Source organism: Mya arenaria, chromosome 17 (assembly GCF_026914265.1).
Source record: "Mya arenaria isolate MELC-2E11 chromosome 17, ASM2691426v1".
Lineage (NCBI taxonomy): Eukaryota > Metazoa > Mollusca > Bivalvia > Myida > Myidae > Mya > Mya arenaria.
The window spans coordinates 47,106,859-47,130,752 of record NC_069138.1 but is presented as its reverse complement, the minus strand read 5'-3'; the positions used below and the strand labels follow the sequence as shown (position 1 = coordinate 47,130,752).

General features: G+C 39.0%; 2 protein-coding genes across 4 annotated transcripts; one reads left to right on the top strand and one right to left on the bottom strand.

Annotated features, from left to right (window-relative positions):
• Positions 1–1,622: 1,622 nt before the first annotated feature.
• Positions 1,623–11,977, bottom strand: LOC128224685 (uncharacterized). The gene is made up of 3 exons (XM_052934657.1): positions 11,327–11,977; positions 3,424–3,519; positions 1,623–2,488 (listed from the first exon to the last, which is right to left on the bottom strand). Exons 1-3 carry the CDS (start codon positions 11,566–11,568, stop codon positions 2,227–2,229), a joined length of 600 nt encoding a protein of 199 aa, XP_052790617.1. The 5' UTR covers positions 11,569–11,977; the 3' UTR covers positions 1,623–2,226.
• A 1,674-nt stretch (positions 11,978–13,651) lies between these two features.
• Positions 13,652–21,364, top strand: LOC128222855 (uncharacterized). 3 transcript variants are annotated; one of them, XM_052932005.1, is made up of 7 exons: positions 13,790–13,988; positions 16,309–16,447; positions 17,495–17,785; positions 18,090–18,182; positions 18,511–18,549; positions 18,743–18,994; positions 20,426–21,364. In XM_052932005.1, exons 2-7 carry the CDS (start codon positions 16,339–16,341, stop codon positions 21,100–21,102), a joined length of 1,461 nt encoding a protein of 486 aa, XP_052787965.1. In that variant the 5' UTR covers positions 13,790–13,988; positions 16,309–16,338; the 3' UTR covers positions 21,103–21,364. The 3 variants fall into 3 exon arrangements, with proteins under 3 accessions (XP_052787964.1, XP_052787965.1, XP_052787963.1); XM_052932004.1 differs by lacking the exon at positions 13,790–13,988 and adding an exon at positions 13,652–13,774 and having other exon boundaries at positions 18,743–21,356; XM_052932003.1 differs by having other exon boundaries at positions 18,743–21,358.
• The last annotated feature ends 2,530 nt before the right edge of the window (positions 21,365–23,894 follow it).

Genomic DNA, 23,894 nt, shown 5'->3' with positions numbered 1-23,894 from the left:
CACGTTTGAAATAGTAAATTTTGCCAAAAATAATAATTTGATATTTAAAAAGGTTGCATTTGATTTCGTACAAAACAAATTACAGACGAAAACAACTGCTCGCACATAAATTCAACGTTTTTTCATCAATCAAATATCTTTTACAACTGTATGACTTTGTAAAGCGTTCTTCCTGGCTAAATTCACACACATTCACACAATTAACTGATATTTTCTTAAACCACCACGCCTAAATCATGTCAACAACCAAGTGTGTTTTTTACTCTTTATCGGGAAAACGACCTGATCTCTGACAGTGAAGTGTGATTGAATACCCATATATCATGAAACAAAGTCTTAAACTTGGAAACAATGTTTTTAATCCTATGTTTATCAACATTTGTTTAGCTTACTCTTTCACCCTTTAAAATGTTAATTCAGAAAATGGCGACCAGTGTAATTTGGTCATGTGTTCATCCAGTGTACAATTTAAAAAATACAACCGTGCATTAACTGATATTATTTAGAACATAGATCCTATGTAAATAAATGTTCATTGATGAATGTTCACAAAATGCTTGCTCTGAAACACGAGTAAATATTAAACTACAGTCATGTATATCAAAACTTTGCGTGAGGGGCGTCCCACGGGTAGCGGCGTAGCAAACGTGTTTTTAAAGGGGGTATTTAGAAAACCAAAAATAAAATACCAATACAACTCTTAAAAAGAAACAGAATATTTGAAGATTTCAGTGTAAGGTCGTATTTTGTTTTACTCAAACTACTCGTGATCATATACTTTTTGTATGAATACGACTTACACGGAAATCAACATGCTCTATTTCTTGATCTGTACATATTATTTGCACTCATTAGCTCGTCCATGCCTATTTAGATCTTAACTAAATTTGATCTTTCTTTTCTCTTTTTTTCTTTCACGCCGATAAAGAAATATCAAGTTTGGCAGTTTAACCTACCGCTGTAGATTCAGATTTAAAACAAAAAAGAGGATTAAATGTCAGTTTAAAGAAAGCCGCGTGCCTTTTTAAAGACATGCTATGAATTAATGTATGTCACATTCCGTGAGTGTGAAGGAGAACTGGATCCGGATACGGGAGAAGTAGGTATTTTCAGTCAGCATGGCTTAAACTTGTTAAACCAAAGGTCATTAAATATGACACGTTCACACGAGGTGCTTTCCCACCATTTATTGATAAACAATACTTAAAATCTGTCTTTGTTTTGTTTGTAGTTTGACGGTTCTGCTTTTCGCTATAGTTTCCATTGTATTATTGAATAGTCATAGATGTAAAAAAACGCGTCGCCCTCTTCCCCATCTTCCTTCTCATGTTTGAAAACCTGGTTAAAAACCTCCCTGTTTCACCTGAGCAAATGCAATCGGAGCACCTCCGCTAATATTAAACTTATATGACTATCTTGAAGTTTGCCGGAGATGGCCGAGATGTTACGATTGGAGCTAATGATGAGCCGAATACCACAAACTACCAAAGCAATGATATTACCTAGTAAAATAGGTATTATTCCGATCATTTAATTATGTTTATGATTACAATGACAATTGTGGTTATGTCAAGAAAGAATCACAACATATAAATTTGCATCTTCGTAAATGGTGACGTCACTCTCGGTTAGATGATCTCATAATATTTCAATATTTTATTATGTTCATGATGTCATTTTCTGCTTAAAAACAATAAGCGACGATAGTTTGAAGAATGTTTTTCATGGAATTATAAGGAAATCTCACTTCTTATAATTTAATAATTAACTAATTAACTTTTAAATTTAGATCAATCTTTATCATAAAAACAAAATAAGAAATTAACGTATTACTTGCTGGAATCAATTTTAATATGAGCAATTAATGTTTCCAATTAAATTGCTCACAAACATGCGGACCGATATTGTTATATTACACCTGTATAATACTGAAAAGTAGGTGATCATTATATTAAGGTATATAACATTATGTAATAAAATATAATACCACACAACACACTCTCCGCAATCGTATCCCCCACAATCCATTTCCCTACAGTCAGACTCACAAAAAATCTCAACCACAGCTCAGTCCATCACATATTCTACTGTTTACACTATCTTCTTTCACTACAATCATTCCCACCGCAGTCGCAGCCCAAAATATATCACAGTGAGAATCACAGAAAACACAACCAAAAAACACAATCACAGCGCTACCAGCGCTACCAGTCTCCACTAGCTCCATCATAATATCACACATCCCCCACTACAGTCACATCCTCCGCAGTCACATCCGCCACAATCCATTCCCCCACAGTCACAACCATCACAAGCACCACTCAAACAATCACATGTCCCACAATTGCCACAGTCCTTACAGAGATGACACTGTCCACATCCACTGGTCACGTCTCCGGGACAGCAGCCGACATCGCCGTCACAACATCCGCATCCCGGGTCACATGAACAACAGCCCACGGAGTCTGGATCTGAGCTGTGACAGCATCTGTAACAAGATAAATGAGACATTGTTAATGTATGCCTTTACTTAGTTTTTATTCCAAACTTTCTTAATCGCATTTGAGAATGTACTTTGTTAAAGGTAACCGTTACTATCATAAGAAGTGGAAGGATTCTTAAGGATGCTTAAATCAGTTCCTGTTGTTTCTGCACTAAAATACACAAAAAACTAGACCTTTGTAGAGAATTAAATCCAAAAATACTGTAATGAATGTATGCTTGACATTGTTCGTAATGGTAAACCAAATGATATTGTAGGGAGAAAGGCTTTTAGACATTTTTAAAAATGCCTTTGTTTTCCTATAATTGTATCAACAAATTTGTTTGGATTTTCATCTTGGGCTCTCTAGTTATCACCTTTTTGTTGGGTTTTGTAACATGGTTTTAAAGGCCTAGTTTAAGGAATGTTTGGCATGATAATCCCCAATTTCCTGTGTAATCGTTGATTGGCTCAGTGCCATTTAGGGTCCATAAAATAATAAAACCCCAAAACTGCACAGCTGTTTATCCAGATCAGAGATCTGATACGAGGGATCAATACAAGTAGATAAGGATCATTACACAGGACTTGTGTACTGTACACATATTTGTGTGTGTGTGTGTGTGTGTGTGGGTGGGTGGGTGGGTGTGGTCACTTAACGAAGGATTAAACTAGGCCTTTAAGCTCGAACAATGATGGACAATTCTCTTAAAAAAATATGTTTTCATTTAAAAATAAAAATGATGTGTTTTTCCTTTTGGTTTACAATATAGGTAAAACAATGAACTTAAGTATCACCTTAAATAGTAACACTTTCAAATATCAAAGGTAGGATAAAGAAGGTAGCATCAATAACCATAAATAAGACAGACCAGGATATAATGTAGGCAAAGGTAGTAGTTAGGTCTATATTAACTATACATGAAATGCATTAAACTTACTGGTGGTGTAAACCGGTACATAGCCAGCAACAGAGCTCTGCATCTTCACCTGTCCCGTAATACTGTACAGTCGATCCGTATTTATTGCGGTTGTCTCTGAAAGTAATAGTAACATGGTTGAGGGGACATGTCTGGTATAAAATCCCACAACGGAGCCCCGCCTCTTTGCCTGCCCCGATATACTGTCTGTACAGACGAACCGTTATTATTGCGTTTGTCCCTGAAAGAAAGAACTACTCATTTGGCGAATATCCCGTCAACCGATAGGAGTAAAACTCCCCCTTTGGCTTTCGAAATTCTATTTAAGCCACACTAGGGGATGTGACGGGGTCAAGCCATAATGCAGCCATTATAGGGCGCGGGCAGACCTTCATAAACTCAACAACAACAACAACAACAACAAATAACGACATGGTTGATGGAATATGTCTTGTACATTTACAGCAACAGTGCCTTAAAGTGACACTCTTATTCAAAATCAATGCATATACATTTATAACAAACATAAATTTTGAGTGATAAACCTTAAACTACTTACTAAATAATGCATTGATGGAAAATATAAATTACTGATGACAATATTGTTAGCGAGTATTAATAGCTGAAAACGCAAAAATATTAAATGATTGGTGAGTGCTTAAAGATTTACTATGATCTTCTATCGTCTAAGAAGGTAGAAATACCGTGTTTTCTACACCTTTCTTTCATATTATACTCGGTTATAATCATTCATAAGAACCTTCTTTTCGACATTTATGTATCCTTTTTGGTAAATAAAAACAATTGTATTAATTTTGGTCAATATTTTTTGGGAGTAAGAGTGCATCTTTAAAGTAATACTGACGTGGTAGATAAAACATGTCTGGTGTGGTGCATAGCACGCATAAACATACAAGTTTGCGTCATTCAGTGGAATTAAAACAAAATACTCGCATCCTGACACTTTTCAAGATTCCATTTTGCTACATGATCTTTCCATGGATTTATTTGATTTCCAATACTATGGGCTAAAACTAGATGGAGCACAAATGACATCACATGATGAATGATGTTGTCGATGCAAGGCAAGTTCTACTTCTTTCGTTCAAGTAATAATAATAATAGTTCATGTTTCAATTTTCGGATACAAATATTACTATGGTTTTATAACAGTATTTTATAAAGATTAAAATCAACTATGCGTCCCTATGTCGTGTATAGATCAGCATTGTTGAGGGCAATGGGTTTTATATTTAAACATATATAAAATGCACAATTAAAGCTTGAAGGCTGTCATTTTCTCCACGAAACTATCCGGCATATCAGTGATTAAAACCGTAAAACAAACGTTTTATAAGGAGGATAAATGAAAGCACTGAAATGATAAGGATATTATAAGGTACGGGGTTAGTAGGTGAACTGATATGGGAAATACGGGGCAGAGAAAACCATATCGGTTACCTACACCCTGTATGTCCCATATCGGGTTACCTACACCCTGTATGTCCCATATCGGGTTACCTACACCCTTTGTGTCCCATATCGGGTTACCTACACCCTGTATGTCCCATATCGGGTTACCTACACCCTGTATGTCCCATATCGGGTTACCTACATCCTGTATGTCCCATATCGGGTTACCTACACCCTTTGTGTCCCATATCGGGTCACCTACACCCTTTATGTCCCATATCGGTTACCTACACCCTGTATGTCCCATATCGGGTTACCTACACCCTGTATGTCCCTTATCGGGTTACCTACACCCTGTATGTCCCATATCGGGTTACCTACACCCTGTATGTCCCATATCGGGTTACCTACACCCTGTATGTCCCATATCGGGTTACCTACACCCTGTATGTCCCATATCGGTTACCTACACCCTGTATGTCCCATATCGGGTTACCTACACCCTGTATGTCCCATATCGGGTTACCTACACCCTGTGTGTCCCATATCGGGTTACCTACACCCTGTATGTCCCATATCGGGTTACCTACACCCTGTGTGTCCCATATCGGTTGCCTACACCCTGTATGTCCCATATCGGTTACCTACACCCTGTATGACCCATATCGGGTTACCTACACCCTGTATGTCCCATATCGGGTTACCTACACCCTCTGTGTCCCATATCGGGTTGCCTACACCCTGTATGTCCCTTATCGGTTGCCTACACCCTGTATGTCCCTTATCGGGTCACCTACACCCTATATACCCCATATCGGGTCACCTACATCCTGTATGTCCCATATCGGGTCACCTACACCCTGTATGTCCCATATCGGGTTACCTTCACCCTGTATGTCCCATATCGGGTTACCTACACCCTGTATGTCCCATATCGGGTTACCTACACCCTGTGTGTCCCATATCGGGTTACCTACACCCTGTATGTCCCATATCGGGTTACCTACACCCTGTATGTCCCATATCGGTTACCTACACCCTGTATGTCCCATATCTGTTACCTACACCCTGTATGTCCCATATCGGTTACCTACACCCTGTGTGTCCCATATCGGGTTACCTACACCCTGTGTGTCCCATATCGGGTTACCTACACCCTATATGTCCCATATCGGTTGCCTACACCCTGTATGTTCCATATCGGTTACCTACACCCTGTATGTCCCATATCGGGTAACCTACACCCTGTGTGTCCCATATCGGGTTACCTACACCCTGTATGTCCCATATCGGGTTACCTACACCCTGTGTGTCCCATATCGGGTTACCTACACCCTGTGTGTCCCATATCGGTTACCTACACCCTGTATGTCCCATATCGGTTACATACACCCTGTATGTCCCATATCGGTTACCTACACCCTGTATGTCCCATATCGGTTACCTACACCCTGTATGTCCCATATCGGTTACCTACACCCTGTATGTCCCATATACACCGTGTGTCCCATATCGGGTTACCTACACCCTGTGTGTCCCATATCGGTTACCTACACCCTGTATGTCCCATATCGGTTACATACACCCTGTATGTCCCATATCGGTTACCTACACCCTGTATGTCCCATATCGGTTACCTACACCCTGTATGTCCCATATCGGTTACCTACACCCTGTATGTCCCATATCGGGTTACCTACACCCTGTATGTCCCATATCGGTTACATACACCCTGTATGTCCCATATCGGTTACCTACACCCTGTATGTCCCATATCGGTTACCTACACCCTGTATGTCCCATATCGGTTACCTACACCCTGTATGTCCCATATCGGTTTACCTACACCCTGTATGTCCCATATCGGGTTACCTACACGCTGTATGCCCCATATCGGTTGCCTACACCCTGTATGTCCCATATCGGTTACCTACACCCTGTATGACCCATATCGGGTTACCTACACCCTGTATGACCCATATCGGGTTACCTACACCCTGTATGTCCCTTATCGGGTTACCTACACCCTGTGTGTCCCATATCGGGTTACCTACACCCTGTATGTCCCTTATCGGGTTACCTACACCCTGTGTGTCCCATATCGGGTTACCTACACCCTGTATGTCCCATATCGGTTGCCTACACCCTGTATGTCCCTTATCGGGTCACCTACACCCTATATGTCCCATATCGGGTCACCTTCACCCTGTATGTCCCATATCGGTTACCTACACCCTGTATGTCCCATATCGGGTTACCTACACCCTGTATGTCCCATATCGGGTTACCTACACCCTGTATGTCCCATATCGGGTTACCTACACCCTGTGTGTCCCATATCGGGTTACCTACACCCTGTATGTACCATATCGGGTTACCTACACCCTGTATGTCCCATATCGGTTACCTACACCCTCTATGTCCCATATCGGTTACCTACACCCTGTGTGTCCCATATCGGGTTACCTACACCCTGTGTGTCCCATATCGGGTTACCTACACCCTGTATGTCCCATATCGGTTGCCTACACCCTGTATGTCCCATATCGGTTACCTACACTCTGTATGTCCCATATCGGGTTACCTACATCCTGTATGTCCCATATCGGGTAACCTACACCCTGTGTGTCCCATATCGGGTTACCTACACCCTGTATGTCCCATATCGGGTTACCTACACCCTGTGTGTCCCATATCGGGTTACCTACACCCTGTATGTCCCATATCGGGTTACCTTCACCCTGTATGTCCCATATCGGGTTACCTACACCCTGTATGTCCCATATCGGGTTACCTACACCCTGTGTGTCCCATATCGGGTTACCTTCACCCTGTATGTCCCATATCGGTTACCTACACCCTGTATGTCCCATATCGGTTACCTACTCCCTGTATGTCCCATATCGGGTTACCTACACCCTGTGTGTCCCATATCGGGTTACCTACACCCTGTATGTCCCATATCGGGTTACCTACACCCTGTATGTCCCATATCGGTTACCTACACCCTCTATGTCCCATATCGGTTACCTACACCCTGTGTGTCCCATATCGGGTTACCTACACCCTGTGTGTCCCATATCGGGTTACCTACACCCTGTATGTCCCATATCGGTTGCCTACACCCTGTATGTCCCATATCGGTTACCTACACCCTGTATGTCCCATATCGGGTTACCTACATCCTGTATGTCCCATATCGGGTACCCTACACCCTGTGTGTCCCATATCGGGTTACCTACACCCTGTATGTCCCATATCGGGTTACCTACACCCTGTGTGTCCCATATCGGGTTACCTACACCCTGTATGTCCCATATCGGGTTACCTTCACCCTGTATGTCCCATATCGGGTTACCTACACCCTGTATGTCCCATATCGGTTGCCTACACCCTGTATGTCCCATATCGGTTACCTACACTCTGTATGTCCCATATCGGGTTACCTACATCCTGTATGTCCCATATCGGGTAACCTACACCCTGTGTGTCCCATATCGGGTTACCTACACCCTGTATGTCCCATATCGGGTCACCTACACCCTGTGTGTCCCATATCGGGTTACCTACACCCTGTATGTCCCATATCGGGTTACCTTCACCCTGTATGTCCCATATCGGGTTACCTACACCCTGTATGTCCCATATCGGGTTACCTACACCCTGTGTGTCCCATATCGGGTTACCTTCACCCTGTATGTCCAATATCGGTTACCTACACCCTGTATGTCCCATATCGGTTACCTACTCCCTGTATGTCCCATATCGGTTACCTACACCCTGTATGTCCCATATCGGGTTACCTACACCCTGTGTGACCCATATCGGGTTACCTACACCCTGTATGTCCCATATCAGGTTACCTACACCCTGTATGTCCCATATCAGGTTACCTACACCCTGTATGTCCCATATCGGGTTACCTACACCCTGTATGTCCTATATCGGTTACCTACACCCTGTATGTCCCATATCTGGTTACCTACACCCTGTATGTCCCATATCGGGTTACCTACACCCTGTATGCCCCATATCGGTTACCTACACCCTGTATGTCCCATATCGGTTACCTACACCCTGTATGTCCCATATCGGGTTACCTTCACCCTGTATGTCCCATATCGGTTACCTACACCCTGTATGTCCCATATCGGGTTACCTTCACCCTGTATGTCCCATATCGGTTACTTACACCCTGTATGTCCCATATCGGTTGCCTACACCCTGTATGTCCCATATCGGTTACCTACACCCTGTATGTCCCATATCGGGTGCCTACACCCTGTATGTCCCATATCGGTTACCTACACCCTGTATGTCCCATATCGGGTAACCTACACCCTGTATGTCCCATATCGGGTTACCTACACCCTGTGTGTCCCATATCGGGTCACCTACACCCTGTATGTCCCATATCGGGTCACCTACACCCTGTATGTCCCATATCGGTTGCCTACACCCTGTATGTCCCATATCGGATTACCTACACCCTGTATGTCCCATATCGGGTTACCTACACCCTGTATGTCCCATATCGGGTTACCTACACCCTGTATGTCCCATATCGGGTTACCTACACCCTGTATGCCCCATATCGGTTACCTACACCCTGTATGTCCCATATCGGTTACCTACACCCTGTATGTCCCATATCGGGTTACCTTCACCCTGTATGTCCCATATCGGTTACCTACACCCTGTATGTCCCATATCGGGTTACCTTCACCCTGTATGTCCCATATCGGTTACTTACACCCTGTATGTCCCATATCGGTTGCCTACACCCTGTATGTCCCATATCGGTTACCTACACCCTGTATGTCCCATATCGGGTGCCTACACCCTGTATGTCCCATATCGGTTACCTACACCCTGTATGTCCCATATCGGGTAACCTACACCCTGTATGTCCCATATCGGGTTACCTACACCCTGTGTGTCCCATATCGGGTCACCTACACCCTGTATGTCCCATATCGGGTCACCTACACCCTGTATGTCCCATATCGGTTGCCTACACCCTGTATGTCCCATATCGGATTACCTACACCCTGTATGTCCCATATCGGGTTACCTACACCCTGTATGTCCCATATCGGTTACCTACACCCTGTATGTCCCATATCGGTTACCTACACCCTATATGTCCCATATCGGGTTACCTACACCCTGTATGTCCCATATCGGTTACCTACACACTGTATGTCCCATATCGGTTACCTACACCCTGTATGTCCCATATCGGTTACCTACACCCTGTATGTCCCATATCGGGTTACCTACACCCTGTATGTCCCATATCGGGTTACCTACACCCTGTATGTCCCATATCGGTTACCTACACCCTGTATGTCCCATATCGGGTTACCTACACCCTGTATGTCCCATATCGGGTTACCTACACCCTGTATGTCCCATATCGGGTTACCTACACCCTGTATGTCCCATATCGGGTCACCTACACCCTGTATGTCCCATATCGGGTCACCTACACCCTGTATGTCCCATATCGGGTCACCTACACCCTGTATGTCCCATATCGGGTCACATACACCCTGTATGTCCCATATCGGGTCACCTACACCCTGTATGTCCCATATCGGGTCACCTACACCCTGTATGTCCCATATCGGGTTACCTACACCCTGTATGTCCCATATCAGTTACCTACACCCTGTATGTCCCATATCGGTTGCCTACACCCTGTATGTCCCATATCGGGTTACCTACACCCTGTATGTCCCATATCGGGTTACCTACACCCTGTAAGTCCCATATCGGGTTGCCTACTACTCCCGTTACGTTTATATCACGTCGACAACCTGTTGACATGTTAAAATGTTTCATTTATTCATCGGAATCGGAAATATCCGCCATTTTGGTACGATATAAATTTGGTGACCCAATATGGAAAAATATTGGGTCACCGCGTGACCAGTCCTGGACCAATGGCGTTGCGTAATTTATGTTGGAGGCGTGATATATGGACTTCCGGTTCTACTATATTAATCATCAAAAGCATAAATACACAAACAAGTCATTCGTTTTCGTAAGTCAGTAACTCACAATTTCCAATATCTTCAATGTCCAATATTCTCAAGATGAAAAGGAAACAAACACTTGGTATTATAGTACTAACAACGAAGATCTGGGTCCGGCTGTATGAAAACTTTTATAGTATAAAGTCAAAATAGCAATCCAATCAGGTAGTCGAAAAGTCAGTTATATGACTTTAGATTTTATTTTGTGAAACCGGACCCTTTAGGAACTATTTACAGTCCGCCGATGATTTTTTATTGTTTTTTTTTTACAAATACTAAAACAGCAAATAATCATGGCCATTTGTATGATAACAACATTACAAAAGTACTTCTACTTATATTTTGAAATATGTATGCGTTTCATGTTTAATATTCTGAGCGGCCCGAAGGTGTATCAATATTTAATGTGAAGAAAATATATACATTTATCAACACAAATGACTGATGTGAACCTTGGTTACATATCATACCTGTAATCCTCTCCATTAATACCATTGTTCCCCGCCGGCTGGTAGCCCACGGTCTCATCCGGGGTCTGTGTAGTGATCTTCCAGCCGTCTGGTTCAACATCCATGTCTCCTGTAGATATTTCCGTAAACTTCGATTCGCCCGGACCAAGCTCCGGTGTTTCCATCGGGGTTAGGTCCGGTGTGTAACCTGAATCCCTTGGGTGAGAAGCTTCATCGCCTCGAATGTAACCGTTCATCTCCATCGTTGTTGTTCAATTTGATGCTCGTTGGTTTCACCTATAGTTTTATATTCAATCCCAATTAGTTTATTTATTCAGCCTACTCGCATTATGACCAATTATTGATAACAAACCGTTATACTAGTTCAGTCGATTGTTTACTTCGGGCTTTAAAAATCAAGAAGATATTTACAATGTACATATATTAAGACCATCCCGTGTCAAACTGAAACAGGACATGATTCTGTGTCAGTTGTTTTAACGCTGTTTATTATCAACCAATCTAGATAAATCTAGCTTCTTGGTTTCTCCACATATGACTAACTCAACAATCCCTTCACAGGTTACAGTTATTGTTATTCATTAATGTTCTATTATATCCAAATTCCGCATTTATAACCATCCAAGTAAAGCGAAAGTGAGGGTGACATATACTCAGGTATAACGCGGACTAATAAAATACATATATATTGTGCACATATCTTAAACGGATATTCTAATAGTTATAATACTCGTATAAGATCTCTTAATTAAGCTTCAAATTACATATAGATGTGTAAAAAGAAATGTAAATACTCTATACTATATACTTGTTTATTTTAGCTTTTATCGATTCAGCAAATATGATAATATATGTATATACATTTTGTATTTTTTTCTATGTGTGTGTGCGTGCGTGCGCGTGCGTGCGTGCGTGCGTGCGTGTGTGCGTGCGTGTTTGAGGCCTGGTGACCATCTATTGTTTTTGTATTATTTAAAATGATTCGCTTTGCAGAAAAGGAAAATACCGAAAATGATATATCAAATTGATTTTGGCCTTCAAATGTCACATTATATGTCTGTATAACTTTATATATGATGTACTTAAAATGTAAAGTATTTTCTCTGACTTCCTTTTCTTTATACGTCTTACCACATTTTAAAGTGAAACAATGATATGTAATTTGGCGATCTTACATGTTCTATTCACTTATAAAGGAAGACAAATAATTGGCTTGATTAGACCTCTTAAACGTTATATATTAATGGATGAAGTAATAGCTATTAAAAATAATACGGAAAACAATGTCCTCATATCACCTGTTGGCAACAGTCATCAACATTCGAATGTTAAGTTTACACACCACCATTATCATTTCCTTTATAATTCAAAGTGAAATGATCATTTTTAGACAACATTTAAAGTCATTTCTAGCGGATGCAGACTAAAATAACCGTATATATTTTTAAGTACAAGGTTTTTAAATTCCATTTAAGGCAAAACAAGGGGGTGGGGGAGTTATTAATCAGAAAAGTCTCTCCACTTGTTAAACAAACAGCATTGCCCACAATGACAGTTATTTTTATTGAGAATTTTCCACACAACAGAAATACATATGACGTACTGGTGATGTCATACATAAACAAAAGTTGTTGTAGTTACAATTGTGACAAAAACCACTAGAATTATGAATTATATTGATGACTTGTCAAATCCAATGATCATAGTTCGAATCTTGCATGATGGGTACTGTCTTTTTGCCTTTCTATTTTGACTGTGTACCATTTTCTAATTCGTTCTCATATAATAATTTTTTTGTATTTCCAAAATTTCAGAAACATATATAATCCTTAACTTAAAAGCTTTCGCTCTTTTACCTTGCATATGGCGTTTCTCGTCTGACAATTCGATATATGCTTAACATTTCATCGATTCTGTACGAAATTTGGATTTCTACAGACCCTTTGATGAAAAAATCATTTTCCTCATATTTCATGGAAAACAAAGACATTTTAATGTAATTGAGAATAAACGAAAAAAGACATCAAAACATTATTCTTGAGTATATGAAATACGCTATTCAATTCTCAACCACTTTTTTATATATACATGTACATCCTGTGTCTTTTTTCACAAAGATATTTAAGGAAAGTCATAACACTATATACGCAAATGAATGTATTATGTATCTATCATGTAATGAGGAGAACTTTGTGTTCAAGTTACTTAATAAATCGAAGTTGAATCTTGAATCTTGAATCATAACCCGTCTTAGTTTATTCGTGCAACCGGCCTAGTTTCCAGTTTTTATCTAAATGGATCTAACAACGATATAGCTAATCATAACGGACCCATACAGTGATCGCTTTGCACACCTCAGCAACTTTAACAGGACTATGTTCGATAAAGCGTTTCACTGAATCATGCGATGATAGTTAACAGCATGAATAATGAACGCTTACTGCACTGGTACGTGATATTTATTGTTAACAATTGAATATGTATATGTAATAAGATGTATAACAGTCGGATGACAATAATTATATCATGCATTGTAACGTAACAAAGTGTGTAGATATTGTTTTAAACAAAAGCAAAAACGTACACAGAAGGAAGTGTTAATATAAACAGATTGTTGTAAACCAGTGATGCGTGGAGAGATTTTCAGGTGTAAATAGGTCAGGTATGTTGTGGTTGTTGTATTTCTTGGGATGAGAGTGAGATGTACAAAGACACAAGGTTTTTGTTACATGTTTACTGTGTGAAGTCCGATTAACAAGTGCTATAAAAGTATACAACATCAGTCTATAATAAATAATACATGCAATAGAGTTTATGATTAAAGGGAAGTAATGCAATTTAACTCATTGTCTATTGTAGTGTTTGAGTAGTGTATATAAATAATATAACAGGTCTTTTAAAAAATAAATACCTGAGTACCGTTGCCGTATTAAATACACGTCAGGTAAGTCTTAAACTAAAGAGAGAATTATGAGTGTTTTTATTTGTCTATACAATTATTAAAGGTTAATCTCAATCCAATGAGTGACCAATACACATAGTTGAATCAGACTGAAAGAAAGGTAAATATGATTGTGTATGTATTCATGTATTACACTAGTGCCTAAAAATTGAAACACATAGGGTGCAATGTGGGATATTTAATTCACACAGATCCTTATCTTGTCCACGGGCAAAGATAAAAAAGTACCCGTAAATAAAAATTATATTGAACTCCATTTTTCCTATATTTTGTTAACTGAGGTAAGGGGAAAAGCACCATACACTCGGGGTGGAATGAACCTGTCTTACACTCTCGGCTATGGAAGGTACATACAGTATAGACCTGGCTAAATGAGGCTAAAAGTATAACGTTATTACGAGAAAGTCATTGACTGAAGATGTTCAAAAAGTTAATTAATTTAACTTACACTGACGGTTAAACTGTCGTCCAAAGTGTTAAGCGCCAAAATGACTCTGAACAAGAGTCACAAAAAGTACAAACATTACACACTGACCACACACACTACTGACTGACCACACAGACTACTGACTGACCAAACACTACTGACTGACCACACACACACTACTGATTGACCATACACACTACACACTGACCACACACACTACACACTGTCTACACACACTACTGACTGACCACACACACTACACACTGACCACATACATTCCACATTGACCACACTACACACTGAACACCCACACTACACACTGACCACATACACTGACCACATTCACTACACAATGACCACATACACTACACACTGGCCACAAAACACTGACCACAAACACTACATACTGACCACACAATCTACAAACTGACCACACACCCTGCACACTGACCACACTCTTTACAATGACCACTCACACTACACACTGACCACACACACTACACACTGACCACACCATACACGCTTACCACACACACACACTACAAACTGACCGCACACACTGACCACATACAATACATACTGACCACTCACACTACAAACTAACCACACACAATACACACTGACCACTCATACTACACACTGACCACACACTCTACACACTTACCATACACACTACAAACTGACCACACACTGATCACACACACTACACACTGACCACACACACTACAAAACTGACCACACACACACTGACAACACACACAGTACAAACTGACCACATACTACAAACTGACCACACACACTAACCACACAAACTAAACACTGGCCATTCACACAACGAACTGGCCACACACACTTCACACTGACCACTCACACTACAAACTGGCCACACACATTAGACACTGACCACTCACACTACAAACTGACTACACACATTAGACACTGACCACTCACACTACAAACTGGCTACACACATTAGACACTGACCACTCACACTACAAACTGGCTACACACATTAGCCACTGACCACTCACACTACAAACTGGCTACACACATTAGACACTGACCACTCACTCTACAAACTGGCTACACACATTAGACAATGACCACTCACACTACAAACTGACTACACACTACAATCTGACCACACACACTACACACTGACCACACATACCACATATACTACACACTGACCACACACAATACACACGGACCACTCACACAACAAACTGACCACACACACTAAACACTGATCACACACTACGCACTGACCACTCACAATATACACTGACCACTCACACTAAAAATGACCACACACACGCGTCAAATGGCTTCATCAATAAATGATAAGTTGTCAAGTTGTCTTTATAAATACATGGACAAACGAGGTTATATCAAATGTGAAATATAACAAGGAGCTAAACGAGTGAAATATATGTTTTAAAAGTGTTTTTAATTCTTGACACATACATATAGGTTATCCATCAATAAGATGTTGAGTTGCGTAATTGGTCATACAGTACAGTTTGAGGATCAAAGTGGATAATGTAAAACTTAAAGGAACCTCATACTCCTCTCCAATGCTTGTTTTTACAGGTGATGTACGGACAGCCATGAAAGGGTTCAATGGGTCAGACATGTTGTAGGCTGAGTACAAATGGCAACGAGTATCGTTCTTATGATGGGGAGGACGTGCAAGTGGGCGGCCAGGGTCAAGCTGAAGACCAACATGAAGGTAAACGTTATACCATGTGTTTCTGTGATAAGGTGTCGGTGAAAAACGGATTTTCATTTCATTTTTGACTTCGGAATATGTTACAGTACGAGCATATGGACTATTTATTTAGTCCGTTGTCTCAAGAATATAAGATCTGGTGCAGTCAATCTAATCTATTTTATACGACTGAAGAATTGATTGAGATAACATAATTTGATCGAATAGGGGTTTCTATACATACACAAAGTAAACAACAATGATCATCTATCTGCCACTTAGTAAACAGAGATCATTCAAAGGTTAAAACTCTTGACTTTAACACCAGGCGTCTCTTTTAATCATATGAAGTATCTCAAGGGGTTAAAGCTTCTTTAATAAATAACACACTTATTTTCAGCCAATGAAATTGCTGTTAGGAAATCATTTAGTACCAGGCTTAATCATTAAGAATTTCAACTTTAGCGGATGTTTAAAGCTCTGCCTACTGCAACTCATCCGGCCACTTATCCGATACACAATTCCTCCGTCAGATCTTGCGTTGACAATGTGTCAGCCAATGCGGTTGTATTTTAAGTCGATGACCTTAAGTAAAATCTTAATGATTAAGAAGGGCTCGTTCGCTACGCTCAATCCGCCAATTCTTCAAATTTAAGATTTTACTTAATGTCATCTAATTAATACTTTTAACCTTTTCGTGTTTACCCCTCGAAATGATAGAGTCTATTTTAAAATGGTTGTAGTATTTAATTGTCTTTACTATTAAGCCGGTGTCTTATTGATAAAGAGCATACTCGCAGATTCTTCATGTATATGTATATCAACCTGTCTGAGCTCTGGGCACCATTGGTGGAGTATTTGGATAACCACTAAACAGTAATAATGGCCATTGCTTATTTGAATGACGAGATAGCGTCTAGAGGCACGATAAGGATCCTCACTAACAAGATTTTATGAAAATAGCCAGCTTGGTTTGACTGAACGTTTTTACCGACAGTGATTGTTACACGGCAAGAATCTATGTTACCCTCTGATAGTAGATTATTTTGTATACTCTTTATTTCACAGGCGAACTTCGTAGAACATGTTCCATGGACCTTCTAACACCAAGTCCTCACGCATTAAAGTGTGAATTAGAAGAAATGTCATTTAGATTCATCGATGATACGACTGAGGATGTAGAAGATATATTGAATGATACAAGAAAGGAACTTGAATGCCAAGCAAACCAAGAAATACAGAAGTTTAAGACCACCGCCAAGCGTGCAGCAGACACAGTTGTTGATGAAACTAAAGTTAAACTATCCGAAGCAACTCGCGAGGAGGTTAAACACTTCCGAAATGAGGTTTCTAGCGAGAGTAAGCATACAAAAGATCAGAAATTTTGTTTAAAAAATTATAATAAAAATAAATCATACGTTTAATTCTATTAAATAAATGATTTACTGATGAAACGTATCTGGAAACTAAAGTTCTGGCCAAAATGCAATGGCCATTGCATACATGAACAACGGACTGAAAATGAACAGGGTAATAGATTTTCATTGAATCATCTTCAGGTGCAATTTTAAGTTGTTATGATGCACATTAAACTGTTTTCTGCGCATATAGTATTGTACAAAGTGAAAAAAATAAAAGCAAAAGGTGGCTTTTATCGCTGCAGGGCACAAATCATCAAAGACCAGTGTCACACATGTACATGGAGACCAGATCAACATAAAGAATACCGGTGTCGTCAATATTTCTACTCCTAAAGGTAGTTATAAAAATAAAATATTGCAACACGTATTCATTGTATATTTAGTAAAATTATTTAAATTAGTAATAGAAGTATGGACACTGAAAATTGTATAATATCCATAGAATTGACTTCAATTACCACTTTTTACTGCTTCTATCACTTAAACTGTTGCTACAAGTACTTAGTTAATCTTTACCGCTACTGCTACTACAAATACTTCTACTGCTGCTACTGCTACTGCCACTCGTACTGATGATGTTGATGATGATGATGATGATGATGATGATGATGATGATGATGATGAAAGTTTTAGTACGTATTTAAGCTTTTCTTTATTTTACAGGCTCAAAGATATCGATCGACAACCAGAAGCTGATAAAGGGTTCGCTATCTTATTGTTATCATTGATAAATAGAAGAAACACATATATTAAATAAAATAAAATAATCCAAAAATACAATATCCGCATCATCCATGGAAATTGGTCGTTCATTTCTCAAGTTTTACTCCAAAAAGTGTTGTTTTTCTCTCTTTCAGAATGTGTTCAAATATACTCATCTCATTTTGTTTTCCAGATCTTAAAGAGCGCCTTCAACAGGACTACAAAAAGCGTTTGGGCTCAATTCCCTTGTCACCCCTTGTTCCAACCATCAACAACAAGTTGTACAACTTTTATGTGCAGCCGAACATTTCTAAACCTAAGCCAGGAACAAAGGGCCAACACGACGATGATGATAAATCTGAAGTAGTAGTATCGTACAAAGATATATTTTGGAGTCACAATTCAAAGAAGAAATATGCAGATGTGTACCTACAAGGCGAGCCAGGTATGGGAAAATCTACCTTTTGCGCTAAACTTGCTTTAGATTGGTGTGATGCCCATTCAAGTGCCTTTGCAAAAGGGAAAAATAAATCGAGCCAAACTGAAGGGTTTAGAGATGTTGAAACGCTAAAGAAATTTGACTATCTCTTTTTTATCATTCTTCGCCGTACTAGCTCGATAAAAGACGTTGATGAAATGATTAAGGAAGAAATAGTAAAACGAATATTTTCTGAAAAGGATCATAAGATCATGTATGAACTTATACAAACGGTTCTGGATGAAAATTCTTGTCTTATCATATTAGAAGGGCTGGACGAGTGGTCATATTCAGACCATAGAATCGTGCCAGAAAAACGTATGCGGAAGAAATGTACTATCTTGACCACAAGTAGGCCGTGGAGAATGGCTAAAGTGGCCGTCGCCCATTCGGATATTGATGCTGTATTGACCATTTCCGGAATAGAAAACGCAGAAGTCCTGGCTGAGAAGGTCATTCGATGTTTGAACAACATATCATCACAGAATAAATCAGCGGCAGATTTCATCCAGAAACTTAAACAACTTAATCTTAGTAGTTTTCTACAAATACCTGTGGTGTTAATGCAGTTGGTATGCCTTTGGTATGAGAATGGGAGCTTAAAACCAAGTCTCAGGGAAATATATACCAACATGATTGACATGCTTTTTGGTAGGGCTATTGGTCTACATATCGGAATTGACAACACCAAAACAATAGAAAAGTTTGAAGCAAAGGGCAAGAAGAAAGTGACGGAATCACTTTCAAAACTTGCATTCCACTTATTGTTCAAATACAATAAGGCAAATTCGATTGTATTTGGTGAAGAAATTGTTGACAATCACCTCTCATCTGCTGAAAAGAAAGTAGCACTTAAAGCAGGGATTCTGTCGGAAAGAGAATCGACACAGTTTCTTACCTCTCGAAAATCAGACTTCATATTCTTACATAAGACTTTTCAAGAATATTTGGCAGCAGTATATTTAGCACAAAACCAACATGCCGTGGGAGAAGACATACGGCTATATTTTGAATCTAGTATTGAGGAAAACGTATTGGATATTTCTCAAGTGTTCATATTTCTGTGTGGTATGAATCCGAACATTGCAGAACTCCTTTCTACATGGATAAACTCCAAAATTGCATGTAAGACGCAGATGAAAGAATTTCACGCTAAAACGACGTTTGAAGCAGAGAGACCTGCACACAAATTAGTCGATTCTCTCCAAACAATGATGTTTTCAGGATATGAGGAGGCTATTGTAAATGGCTATGCTGATGTCAAACTAGCCTTGTCCCACTACTTCTTCAGAAAAAATCAAGAAGATAGGCTGGCATCCTCATTTGCACCCCTCTTTGATTTAAATAAACACAACATTATAACGTTCATCCATAGTTCATGGTTAAATTATTTTTCAGACTCAAGATTGAATGAAATGTTCCGTTTGTCTGGCAACACTCTTACCGCACTTGATTTGAGGCTCATGGGTGGACACCTTGACTTGACCCCATGTCGGAACTTAAGGTGTTTGTACCTCGCCTTCTTTTTTGAAGGATCAAGCGTTGCAATACCTACATCAAGTCCACGGACCCTCGTACTGGACAATGTAACACCCGAGGTGGAACAATCTGCGCTTAGCACTCTAATTTCAAACAGCAGTCCGCTCGAAAAAATAATCATTAATAAATCGAACGATGTTCCATTCCTGTGTCGTGCAGTAGAATCTCTGAGTTGTTTGAGGTACATTAATTTGAATGCGATAGACTTTGGAAATGAACAGATATCGTTTCCATATACAGTTACGCGCGTCAAATTGGATTATAATGCGGTGTGTGTGGATATGCTTAAACACACCATTGGGCGCATCAAGGAAGCCGGAAAGGATCATGTTGTAGAACTCGTCATGTTTGAATGCACACTGTTGGAACCAAGAACATCTTCTGCAAAGGATTTAATAAAAGAGATACAGAAATCGAGGGAACTCAGTGTTTCTTCCATTGATATATCGATGGAATGGCCGAACCCGGAAGATATAATTAATCTTGAACTGCAGACGAATTCAAACCAGAGGTGTTCAGAGCTGTTATTGCCATGAACAGTTTCTTTTAAAACAATCATCATAGAAACTATCGCAATATATATTTAACGTAATACATATGTTACTATTATTTTTATCTCCAATTGAGTGAATATACGTACAATATTATGATAAAAGTAACAAGAGTTGTATTGTGGACTTTGTAAAAAAAGAAATAAATGATTCGCGGTGTTTAAGTGTTTTTTTTATGTATAACGATACATATAAATCGAGGCACATGTATAGTTGATCCTTTAGAACCCATACGAGCATATTAAGTTAGAGATGCGTTAAATTGCACATCATCCTCGAATTTTCTAGGGCGGAGTCTCTATATGAAACTAATGTCAAATTAAACCAGATATTTGTCGATTAAAATTGTCCTAGAGTATACCCTGGTCCTGATGACTCAAGATGCAAGAGAACGATTTGATTTAATAAAATAATGTTTTATTGAATTTAAACAAATTAACATAAGATATTCGAATGCAAATATTTCAGCTTATATAAAAAGAAAATCCTAGTGTAGAAATGTTAAAAGCAGAAATAAAAAAAGTTGTAAGGATGCGGATTATATTGACAAGGAATGTACTGATTATATTGACAAGGAATGTACTGATTATATTGACAAGGAATGTACTGATTATATTGACAAGGAATGTACTGATTATATTGACAAGGAATGTACTGATTATATTGACAAGGAATGTACTGATTATATTGACAAGGAATGTACTGATTTAAAAAGAAAATACTACAAGAGTCTTGGAAATAACCCATGTGATTTTACAAGAATAGATATGGTACATGCAAGAAGAGATTATAAAACTGTTGTTAGAAAGAAGATATTTATATATGATGATTCACAAACACATGAACTAGAAATAGCAAAAGGAAGTAAATGTAATACAAAATTGTATTGGAAAATGCTCAGTGGATCTGTTGTTAATCAGACGAGTTTTTTAAATCAAATTATTTTGTAGAATACTTTTGATCAGTTACTGTTTTTCCAAGCAGATGTAGATGTTTTGTATTTTAATAAAAACATATCTTAATGGGGAAGTAAAAATTACGTTTCAGGAACTAAATGTGCCTTTTACAATCGAAGAAGTTAGGAAGGCTTGCCAAAAATTAAACAATGGTAAATCAGGTGGCCCTGACTGTTTAATAAATGAGTTATTCAAGTATGGATCAATCAATGATATATTCTCATCTGTGTTATGTACATTGTTTAATATATGCTTCGATTTTGACTATTTTCCAGAGAAATGATCAGAGGGATATATTGTCCATTTACACAAAAAGGAAGATATTAATAGTCCAAGCAATTTTAGAGGTAAAACATTGCTGAGTAATGTTGGACAATTATTCACTAACATTTTAAATGATAGACTTACTATTGGCTGAGCAGTATCATGTATATATAGCAACACAGGCTGGTTTTAGACAAAACATGGGAACTGTGAATTGCATAGTATTATGAATTATTTTACGAATAGCAAGAAGTTGTATACTGCATTTGTGGAGTTTACAAAGGCATTTGATAATGTTTTCCGGGATATTAAGTGGTATAGACTCATTAAACTAGGTGTAAGAGATAAAATGCTCGATATTATTCGCTCAATGTTCTTGAATGTTAAGTCTAGAACGAAATGTGACAACGTTGTATGTGAAAGTTGTACACGTTTTCTAGGTGTGCGTCAAGGAGATTCTTTAATTGTCCCCATTTTTTTTTATATTTTTAATGTATTTCAATGATAAAGAAGAATATTTTATTGCAAATAAGTATCATGGCATAGATTTAGATGTGTTCAGACTATTTGTATTGTTGTATGCTGATGATATTGTTGTGATGCCAGAAACTGAAGCTGGTTTTCAAGAAAGCTTGTTATTACTTGAAATATATTGGAATAAAGTTCGTTCGCTTATATTGATTACCTGTCTATTATCGTACTCTACCAACCACGCGTTTTTGCATATTTTGAACACCTCCGCGATTTTTCTTTTCCGCGGACATTATCTTTTTAATCTCATTGTCATTATACGCCTCGATTGAAGCATAATGCCTACCGCGTTCATATTTATAATTTCTCCCGCGTTCCACCGCGTCGAGTCACCGCGATACGCGGCGTTGCATAGTGTTAATTAACGGTAATTAAGGTAGCTGTCAATTATCGAGAGGCTTTGTCTTTGTTCACGTCCTATACTGCTGTATATATTATACCATTATAGGTAAACATAACACGTTTGTTGTGTTGTTTGTATTTATTTACTATTGACTTGTTAATATTATTGTTACATGTTTATGGATGATAAACTACATGTTTAAATCCAAATAAATTACATTCTGATTCTGATTCCTATACATGCAATTCGAGTTAGTTTTATAACTTGAACTCATACAAACTCTACAAGTCTTGGTTCGCACTCAAAACGTAGTTTGATCCTTGAAAAGTATGCTTTGCAACTGTGAAAGTATTCAGACGCTAGCTATTGTCACCTTGTTAAAAAAAATTCAAAACTTCGAATGCCCACGTTAAACTTGTGTAATTGTTAATAAATACTATATTGAATCAATTCACTTATTAGAAGTTTGGGGGGGGGGGATGAAATTGTTAACCCTCGCAATCGAGTGAAATCCATTCTGCGACCACGGTTCAATTAACATATACTTTCTTCTATTTGTACCACCTTTACCTGTCAAAATACCGACATAACGAGGTAAGCCACATTGCGGCGATACGCCGTGTGCATGTTTTCGGAAGTCGCGATAACAGCAGATGAACGCGTTGGCTACCGCGGATTATATA